This window comes from Ischnura elegans, chromosome 13, assembly GCF_921293095.1.
Source record: "Ischnura elegans chromosome 13, ioIscEleg1.1, whole genome shotgun sequence".
NCBI lineage: Eukaryota > Metazoa > Arthropoda > Insecta > Odonata > Coenagrionidae > Ischnura > Ischnura elegans.
Window position 1 is genome coordinate 19,080,787 of NC_060258.1, and position 10,957 is coordinate 19,091,743.

Sequence of the window (10,957 nt, forward strand, 5' to 3'; positions counted from 1 at the left end):
TTAAAAATGTTCGAATATCGCTTGAAGTCACGTGACCTGAAACGCCTTCTGACGTCATCGCACGGTACACCATTCACTTCGCTAAGAGAGTAGAGTGTTAGAGGCTTGAATGCAAGATATTTAAAGTAAAAATTGCAATTATTATCGCCAAATTTGCATTTGTGCCCTCGTAGATCGATTTTCTATCCACTTCCTCAGTCTGTCATCAGTGGATACCGTTCCGTGACGTCACGCTCCGATGACGTCGTGTTTTCAAGCAGCCAATGAAGATGAATTTTTAAAGGCTCATAACTCAGCTAAAAAGCATTATTCATGCACGAAATTTTCGACGAGTACATTTGAGGTAGAGGCCTTCTTATTCCAGTACTTTAAAAAAATTGTGCATGTTCCCCATTGAAGGTGCCGGCAGGAGAGGGTTAAGGTAGACAGATAGTATAATTCCATTTTTATGCGTAAATAGTAAATTATATTGTAACATAATATGAACCATAACAAATAAAAGTCAGAGAAAATCATGACAACAGCGTATTTTTTTAGGCACAATGATTAAGTAAGTAGAGGTTACTTAATACACAATGACGTGTCCTTCAAGAATTAAATCAATCAACACTGGTCGCAGCGCGTTATGAATCTGGGGAGTGTCCGCCTTGGCTAACCCACTCTGCACTTCGTATTATTCTCCGTAGTTTGCGTTTGCAAGTTTACCTGTTCATTCACATTGATTAGCAAACACCACCAAGTCACGCTGGAGGCAACAGGAAACATAATGAAGATACTTTTGTATGTTCCACAGGAGTTTTAATAACCGACCCAGGTTTTGACAGTACACTATGTCATTATCAAGATGAATATACACAAATTTGCGAGATTACTAGGGGGTAATTGGGGGGGGGGGGTTTAAGGCAGGGAGGAGGTGGTGATGGGTGAGGATGCTCAAGAAAGTTGCCGAGCAGTTAGAAATATTAAGAGCATGTCGCAACAAAAATGTACGGGTGGTAAACGACTTGTTGTACCCCTCCCACTCCTCTCCTTTGGTAAACTTAAAACAAAACTTCAAACTTTGGTAAACAAAGTACTTTGTAAATAAAATTGTGAGGAAGTTTACCATTTCATTTTATTCTCATGGAATTATCAGTTCTCCTGGACTCAGCACGTAAACTCACTGACTTTGAGGAATCCATTTCCTCGTTATCTCTTCCCCCTCCCACCATCACCACCTCCTCCCTGTCTTAACACCCCCCCCCCTCCCTAAGGTATATATACGCTCGCAAATTTGCGTATATTCACCTTGATAATGACATAGTGTACTGTCAAAACATGGGTCGGTTATTAAAACTGCTGTGGAACATACAAAAGTATCTTCATTATGTTTCCTATCACTAAGTTCCACCAACTATCGCCTTCCAGCCTTCAGTTGACGGAGGCTACCTATAAGTATTAAAAGAAAATAGAAATGGCACTTTTCCATGGGCATATTTAAAGCACAACGCGTTTCAACCTTTAGGTCATAATTAAGTACAATGTGTGGCAGCAAGTGCCACACATTGTACTTCATTATGTACAGTAGACTCCGTTTAATGGGTCCACCGGTTACTTGGGGCAGATCTTGAAGAACAGAACCCAATAGAGGAATATCCTAGAGTATTCTCCGCTTAATTGGGACACCATGCCGCTTTATTGAGCCATGAGTCGGCGACATAGACTCTATACTCGCGACTAAATTAAAATTTTTTGTTTTCAGAATACTATTTTTTTATATATTCCTCCTTTAACTTACTTTTATTTTTCTCAAATGCTCCTATTCTTGCTCTATTTTGAAAGCTCTTGTTGTTACACTATCCGCAAGAGGATAGGACTTTTCTTTAATAGGACTTCGTAAAAGACATTCATTCAGCGTCGCTCGAGGCTGTGAAAAATATTTTTCACTAAATTGTTGTATTTCTTAAAAATGATAATAAATCAACTAAACTCGCTGATTTATTAATCAAATTAATAGTTAAATAAACTTATGTTGCATTATAAACATTCTTTAGTCTTATTTCCATCATTTCAACGTTTGTTTATGCCCTTATGCAGGATATTTCGCCTAATTGGGGCAGCCGCTTAATCGGGGCAAAGTGCACAAGTCCTGATATGTCCCAATTAACCGGAATCTACTGTATTTCCTTTTAATAGTTATAGGATGCCACTCCACCGCATTTTGCCTGCTTCTGTTTCTTTTACGGAGGCCACCATTGTAATCCTTTTCACCGTCATACGTGCCAACAAACGTCTACCTGGGCAGCATCGTTCCTTGTCCCACCCACTCTGCGTTTTGCGTCACCGTCTGCTCGTGGTGCGCCCGCAACAAGTGCGCCCTCATCTTGTCCCGACGCGAGAACGAGCGCTGACACTCGCCGCACCTGAACGACACGCCCTGGTGCAGCTTCTCGTGCTCGTTGCATCGGTCGCGCCTCGAGAAGTGCTGTCCGCAATACGAACACTCGAACGGCTGTTCCCCCGTGTGCGTGCGGACGTGGTTCTCGAGCTTGTCCTTGCGCGAGAGCAGGCGCCCGCACAGCACGCACATGCGGGGGTCTGCGTGCACCGCCTCGGCGTGACGCGCAAGCTCGTTGGCTCCGTGCAGCTCGATGGCGCACAGTCGGCAGGGGAAGGGGGCACGGCAGGCGCTTGCATTGCGGTGGGACTCGAGTCGGCTGGCGGAGGTGAAGGAGCGGTCGCAAGACTCGCAACGGAAGTCCTTCTTCTCGCTCTTCACACTGCAAGGCATGAGGAGGAGACAATGAATGACAGCTTAGACCAAGTAGGAATTAAGGGGAAAGTAAGGAGGGCAGAAGAAAGGAAGAGGGGCAGGCACGATGCTTAAAAATTGACCAATTTTTTAATAAAGTTATCATTACGTCGTTTTTATTCCGCGTGTTACGAAGCCACAATCATTGAAATTCACATAAATAACTTCCATATAAAAATAAAGAGATTATTTCATACCAAAATTATTTTTGTTTGTTGTTTTTTAAAATTCAAATCCCGCCCAGAAAAAAATCCTGCATCCGCCCTTGCTTTTTAATGTCAGTGCATATACAGTAAAACCTCTTTACATCGTAATGGAGGGGACCAAAATTTGGGCAATTTGATGTATGGAGGTTCACTATAGAGAGATATTAGTGATAGGCACTACTGTCTTTTAAACCATTATATTTATGTGTTTAAACTTACATGCATGAATTAGTGAACATATAAAGTAAGTGCAATCATTTGATTTTTACCATGATTCGAGAGAAAATGATGTGATCTCTCTCAATTCAACAGTCACTTAAAATGTTTAGGATTGTTGGATACCTTTTTTCTTATTTACTGTTAGGTATGCTCTCATATGGGACAAAATGGCCACAACTAATGGTTAATGTGAAAATTAAAGGAGCATAAGAAAAAAAAAGGATGAGACATTTATTGCTGAAAATATCATTCCATGTACGTAAAAGCATCTGTATTAATGGTATCTAGTTGTCTCGGTACGATTTGCAGAGTTAGTTAGGCCGTCTCGGGGGTGTCTCCTTGGTATGATAAGTGGAGGTTTTACGAGGTTAAGAGGTTCACTACGAAGAGGTTTGCAAATAAATTTACATGCAAATCTGACGGGACCATAGGGGTGGTATGATGTATGGAGGTTTATGCAATGTAAAGAGGTTCACTACATAGAGGTTTTACTGCATTGCTTTATCTTTATCATGATAATAAGGTCTTACAGCGGAAACATTAAGATTTTTGGAAAGGATTGGGTTGGCCCAGGTAAAGACAACGTTGTCTTGATGATCATTTTTTTAATTCATTTTTGGGGGCTTAAAACTTGCTTTATACTTATGATTAACTGCTAGAGGAATCCAAGCGTTGATCAACTCATTTCCACCGGGAAGAAGAACACTCACTCACCCTCTTGTTTGCAGCACGTCGTCATCCTGTAGGTGCTCACCATTGCCAAAGGCAGGCGATGCGTCTGCGACACTCATGTTCAGAAAGCAGAACGATCACTGACGGCTCGGAAACAACGGAGCTGCCGTAGGAGCTCAATGGAGCGAACTGACTGCACAGGTGAGCGCAGTGCACCACCGCGATGCGTACTTCATCATCGCTGAGGCCATTGTTCCCCTGCTACTGTAAAAGATAGAGAGAAAATTTCAATAAGTATTAAAAGAAAGTAGAGATGGCACTTGTCCACAGATTTATTTAAGCACGACGCGTTTCAACCATTAGGTCATCATCAAGTACAGTGATAATCATTGTGAAGTACAATCATTGTACTTGATACATAATGACCTAATGGTTGAAACGCGTCGTACTTTAAATAAACCTGTGGAAAGTACCATCTTTATTTTCTTTTAATACTTACAGGATATCATTTCACTACATTTTGCCTGCTTCTGTACTTTTATATAGAAAATTTCAACAACCACCTGCCTTACATTTACACGCTTCCCCACTTTACTCAGTTCATTATATCTTTGGGGGTGAGAAGGAGTGGCTTAAGCAAGTGGAGATGGGGGGAGAGAAAGTTTACCAACGTGACTTTGCCTTTGCCAATTGGCAAACACCAGGAGTGGCCTCGGTGAGTTGCCCTCAGACCTCCGTCGAGTTAACATCGTTAATCTGCTCGTGGGGCTGTGTTGCCAAACCTCACGTGTTCTCTTGTGACTAAGTAGGACTAGACTGACCTTGCATGTGACTAAGTAGGCCTTTCACCAACGGTGCCTCATTCAGTGCAGTAGCTGACAATGTCGTGGGCTTCTGTGAAAGGATTATCCCCAATGCCTTCCACATGAGTGGGTATATTGTATCAGCACCGGTGCCAAAAAAAACCTGGTGTTTTTTATTTTTATTTATTTATTTTTATTTTTTCCCAAACCTCCGAATACAGCTCTCGTAGGCCATTTTAAATCGGGGTATTCAACAAATTCAACAATGAAACGTACACGAACAACCATGCCCTGGATAAGGGGAACTTACCCAGGCGGGACTCGAACCCGCGACCTCATGTTTGGCAGGCGAGGACTTTACCCCGCCGCCACCGAGGCCGACAAATTTAAACTAAATATTGCTACATATTTAGTCACAGGTAGGGTATAGGACATTGAGGCATTTTAAATGGGTTGCAAGCGTTAATAACAAAAAAGTTTATAATTAACGGTAATAAGGTTTTAAGTCCAGAAGTCCTTTATTCCCTTCCCTTACCCCAGCCACTAGACTACACCCTCTAGCCCCATCATAGCACGAATCCACGGTCAACTGATTGCGTTACCAGTGGTTTTTTAAACCACATATTGCATTTGATTTTGAATAATCTACTCTTCTAGAAGAATTACTAACATTATTTAAAGCGTTGTGGAATTTTAAACAGATTTCTAGGGTTATTGACAACAAAGTTAGCAAACATAAAGTACTAACAATTGTAAGTACTAAAGTACTTTATTTTTAATGCAAAAATTTCTTTTAATATTGCTAATGCACAGAACAAAATGAATTCATTTCAAAGTATAAAAAAATTGTAGTATGCAATTAATTTATCATTGAAATAAACTACTGACAATATGACCACTTCCCAACGGATTCTTGCGATGAGGATGGTCATAATTAAGTGGGATGGTTGGGCTTAATTGCATGGGGAGTGGCCTTAAGGACTCGCTAAGCTGGGTCTGAGACCGGGACTGAATGCATCGCAGACAATTGTTACCTCAGTGGTCACTTCCCTTCCCTCTCGTAGGCCAGAGATGACGTCCGGTCATTTGCATTGAAAAATCCACGACAGCTATACCCAACGTCAGGTGTTCTGCATATGAAAATGCCCGTTGGCTCCACCTGACATTCGGCGCAAAAGGTTCAAGTATTTTTTGTCGATATACATAAGCTCATAACTTCTTGGTTGCTGAGGTTAATATTTTCTGTATTATTGGTGCATTGACATTTCGGTAAAAACGAATAATGGAATGGATAAATAGCAGAAAGCAAAAAGAGAATTTTCTCCATTCAAAATTTTATATCAAAAGCAGTGTTTGATAAGTTATTATGCATTAAAGTGGATTAAAGAAATTGTTATTGCCATACTGTAACTGAAAAAATTAGTCTGGAGAGGTTCGAATTACCGACTTTGGAGTGCTACCGAGGTAAGTATTCTCCTTAACCACTAGTCCATGTAACTCGTTAACTCAAAAGGGGATTCGTTACGAGCTTTGTCAGGCAAGGGAATGAACCAGTCTTCTAGTGTCACTAAGTCAAACTGAATTTTAACACTCAGTGGCACTATATTATTATAGTGCCACTATAATAATATATAGTGATATTTTATATGTATGTTATGTTCGCTATCACTGATCGAAAAGCTTCAGCGTTAATTGTAACACAATATACTTTGACAGATCGGCCAACATACGAGAGGAAGTAAAGTGACGTTCTGGACGTAGATTTATTATCTAGCATGAGCTGCATAATTTATGTGGCATTAAACATTGCACATTTCCCGCATACATTTCACTTTAATGATGTTGTTATAAAGATATTACGGGAGGTGGGTATGTTGTTCAAATTTCCCTCCCACTGGTACGATAGAAAATGCCGAAACTCGATTCCCAAACTGCAGCGAAAGTGGCACCGTTCCATTTGTTGCAATACTTTTGAATCCGACTGTACATTTTAAAATGGTTTGTGTGAGCTTATCTCCCAGGTTAATATCCATTGTAACGTAGATTCTTTAATGGAAGTGATCAAAATTTGGCCATCATGTTTTTGTAGGGTGTAGGGCTGGTCCGGGTACCCTACATTAAGTAGTGCACGTTAGTTCCAAAAACGGCCATATGTAGGGCTTGATGTGGCATGTGTAGGGCGAGATCGGTTTATGTAGGGGCTGATGACACATCCAGGATTGGTTGGCCCTTACAGGGTCCACTAAGAATACGGGCCTCAGCCTTGCATGAAATATTTTTGACAGTTTGCTCCCCCCAGACCCACAATTGAAAGTGACACTTGAAATACACTTGAGGACCTCAAATATGGAACCCTGAAAACCAGAAATCCGGAATGGCTCACAGCTTACTTTGCTACATGAGCATCTATGTTCGTAGATGTGTCGTGAGTGACCACACTCACTCCCTTCGCTATGTAAAAATACGAGTGATGAAACAAGTCATCAGCTTCACTCTCCTTGATACGTATGACTTAGAGAAATGGAGAAAAAAAATAGGTAGAGGGAATGAAAACTAAGGCTATCTGAATAGCCCATTCATTTCACTATCGCCTGCAGCTATCACCACAGACTAATTGACGATACGTTTGCTCCATGGTTATATTAACTACCGAAGTAGTTTTATTCATAACAACACCAGAGTTCAGTTCATCCCGATATATGGAGGTCAATAGTGAATATTATCACCGCAAGACAACCACAAAAAATTAAAATAAACGATCTAAGAACTGGCAAGCTTGTCTCCGACTAAGTGACATACACGTAGTTACTTCTATGCAGCATGCATCATACCATAACAGGCGTTGAGATCAGATCAATAACATTAGACGGTAATAGCTTCAGAGGCAAGTTGCGAGCATTGCCTTCGCAATAAGCAAATTTCGTAAAAAAAATAAGCATAATAGTAACATTGCTAACAGAAATGAACAGGACTCACTCATACCAACAAGACCAAGACAGCCGATAATCAGAACATGAACATCAACAGTAACACTCCAATGCTGCCAGCAATGGTACACGCGCGCACAACGCAGTACCATTGGGTTAATACTTATGTTTGTACATGCGAAAACTCTGAACGAAACTCAAACTAAATGCGCGTTAAACAACATAACTGATTATAACATTGCTACATTCAATTACTTCCGAAAGATGCCACCATCGTCATTACTTTGTAAAACTTCAGCTTTTTCTCGAAGGGACCGGACCGAAACGTTCTAAATGAGAAAATTCGAAAGTGGAAATTCGACGGAAAATATTCCTCCTCAGTTAAAACTCCGCGAATAAAATAATATGCCGGAGAAAAGGTCAACTTATCACAATTTAGGACTTCTTGACATCGACTCCCGCATCAGTTGTTCAACTGTCTTCGCGGCCGCTCGCTCCCAGCGACGAATTCAAACAACTTCCAAATGTAAACATTCAATAATTTTTGAAGAAACTCCGTTCACTGTGGTAAATAATGCTTTATTGCATTATTTGCACTTACTACTCATATTTTTTCAACATTTCGAGACAAGAGAAGATATATCAACCGTAGCAACAAAACGTTTTTGACAGAAACGCATTCTTTATCAAGGCTATTGTGTTTCCCTATTGTATTCCTTGTGCTTTGGTCGACTGTCATAATATTTTATAGTATGAGTAGCATATTTTCAGACTTACAACATACCCGGGTCCATGGGATGAGTATATACATGAAATGAACAGTATGTTCAAATATAGATTGAGCTGACAATTGTTTTGGAATGATTGTATTCATGCATTCACATATAAAAAAGGGGAATCCCGCGTATACTTGAAAATTTTCAGGTATTTCGTGACACCCTAAATCCAGGCGCTTACAAAGCTAAAGCTTGCCTTACTTTGAATAACATCCAAGTTAGGTTTTCTCTCCAACAGTGGCTGAGTACAATATCCATTTGATTTGAAAGGGCTACAGAGTTTATACTCAGGACTGACCATAGAACAGAATAATAGAGAGAAAATAGAGATGATGTTTTATTATTGTTATTCAGGTTATAACTCGGGAATAATTGCCATTGGGCCTTTTTATCTTTGCTGAAAGGTAGGATGATGTTAAGGAAAAGGAAATCAAAACTTTATTAGTAGGTATATAGTACAACCGGTAGTGCTCTTTATATCTGAAACTGGATTGTATACACGGAATCTATGTAGATTTATCATCCTATGATTTGCGATATGCACTTAGTGTATTTTTTTATTTACTTGCTTCATTTCAACAATAAGTAAAAAAATTAGACTCACTCAGTCTTGTATATCCTATTCAGCAGAATGGTTTTCGGGATTACTACCGCGTGCATTCATCTCTGCAGACGACAGTTTCACGTGCATTGCAGCAGGATTCTTCAGGTCAATGAAGTGGAGATCCATGGTATCGCCCGTCTCTTGTACACCCCGTCGATATGGGCAATACCACGGATCTCCACTTCATTGACCTGAAGAATCCTGCTGCAATGCCGGCGAAACTGTCGTCTGCAGAGATGAATGTACGCGGTAGTAATTCCGCAAACCAGTCTAATGAATCCTCACCACACCACCAAAGACTACACAAGGATTGCATATCCTATGCATATGACGAAGACTATTGCAAATTCCAATTTGTTTAATGTCTAATAAAATTATTATTATAATATGGTAGTTTCCTTCATCAAAGAAAACGAAAGGTATTGATTGCGATTCGTCACCCACCGTTAGTGTATTCATAACATGCAAATAATTTGGTTCTAGAAATCCCAATTTAGACGAATGTTAGTTGTCAATTTTGACCTCATTTGAAAAAGGCCAGATTGGCGCCCATGCGATGCCACTCCACGTGACGTCACAGGGACCTAGTTTCTATACGAGTAGATAGGAGTTTTACATCATCTGAGATTACCAATGCATGCATGACGCACAGAGCTCAGGGAAACATCTCTCAATAATCACCTATTAAAACTGGCTAAGGTCGGAAAGTTTTCTTCATTTGATAAGGTATTAGTAATCCTTATTTAAGCCAAGCGCTACCAGCCAGCAGGGTACTCAGCTACCCGCTAGCAGCCTGCGTCGTATCAGTGCTCAACTCGCCTCAAGGTCACCTCACTTGCGGCAGCGGGAACCAGAAATACGTCACACGGAGAGATTTCCCGACATTCATACTTACGCTTCGCATTATTGCGCGCTAGAAAATTTTCACTTTTCATTTAATCGCAAAAAATAGATATCGTCATTTAAAAATCTAAAAGCGTGAAAAGCGTACCTCAGGAATAATAAACTTTCGATTTAGGCAATAAAAAAACAATAGGAAACCACCCTATTATAAATGTTGAGCACGCTAGCATATACGCAGTGGATGGGGACAACAGATTGACCATGTGATTCAGAAAATGATGGGTCATGCGACGAAAAGCATTCGAAGGGGCAGAAAAAATGATCACGTGATTCAGGTTAAAGAAAAAAACCAGCAGTGATCCATGTAAAGAAATAAAAAAATATTACAATAAGCATAACTTTATGGCGGAATGTGAGATGCTGAACATTTTCACAGAGGAAAACAAAATTGCATTGTCTCTGGGTAGCAATTCTTTCCATCAACTTATTGTTACACTGCGAAACCAAACACTCTCGTCAGATGCATAGTCTGTCTTTCTCACACGATAGTTCTCCGAAGATGAGCGAATGGCACAAACCATTTCCACATTTGCACGAGAAGTAATCCATGATTCAGTTCCAATTAACCACTTCAAATATCTGCTCGCAAAAACATCCTTAATGAACACACACGTCAAAACTGGATGAAAACAGTCCATTTTCACTTGGTTCATGCACTGTGAGTAAAAAAAGTTTCCCAACTTGTTGAAGTCCAGTCATTGAAGACGAAAATCAGCAGTAACTTCAGAATTCATTGAAGCTAAACCCAGTGACTTGAAATTTAGCATGTCTGCTCTTTAAAAAGGTCTATTAACGCTCTATAAAAAATTACTCAAACATCATACCCATGAAATCAATTCTTTTTCCGTTACTTGCAGTCGAATCACATCAATTCCAAAAATCACATAAAGAAAGTCCCATTCCACCAAAATGTATCTTGCCTATGAATTCCACTTTGTTCATTTCTCAGAAAATGGTTCTCTCTTATTGTTTTGCAAGCATTATTTTCCTACAATTACACTTTTTTTTTGTCAATACACATGGTTTTTGAGTTATCCATGAAAATTCTAAAATTTC

General features: G+C 40.0%; 1 protein-coding gene across 4 annotated transcripts; it reads right to left on the reverse strand.

Moving 5' to 3' along the window:
- Positions 1–2,088: 2,088 nt before the first annotated feature.
- Positions 2,089–8,072, reverse strand: LOC124170290 (gastrula zinc finger protein XlCGF7.1-like). Of its 4 annotated transcripts, none has more exons than XM_046549003.1 (3): positions 7,902–8,072; positions 3,931–4,152; positions 2,089–2,759 (listed from the first exon to the last, which is right to left on the reverse strand). In XM_046549003.1, the coding sequence occupies exons 2-3, from the start codon at positions 4,005–4,007 to the stop codon at positions 2,273–2,275; spliced, it is 564 nt and encodes a 187-aa protein (XP_046404959.1). In that variant the 5' UTR covers positions 4,008–4,152; positions 7,902–8,072; the 3' UTR covers positions 2,089–2,272. The 4 variants fall into 4 exon arrangements, with proteins under 4 accessions (XP_046404959.1, XP_046404957.1, XP_046404955.1 ...); XM_046549001.1 differs by lacking the exon at positions 7,902–8,072 and adding an exon at positions 7,674–7,894 and having other exon boundaries at positions 3,931–4,149; XM_046548999.1 differs by lacking the exon at positions 7,902–8,072 and adding an exon at positions 7,674–7,894.
- Between the last annotated feature and the right edge of the window lie 2,885 nt (positions 8,073–10,957).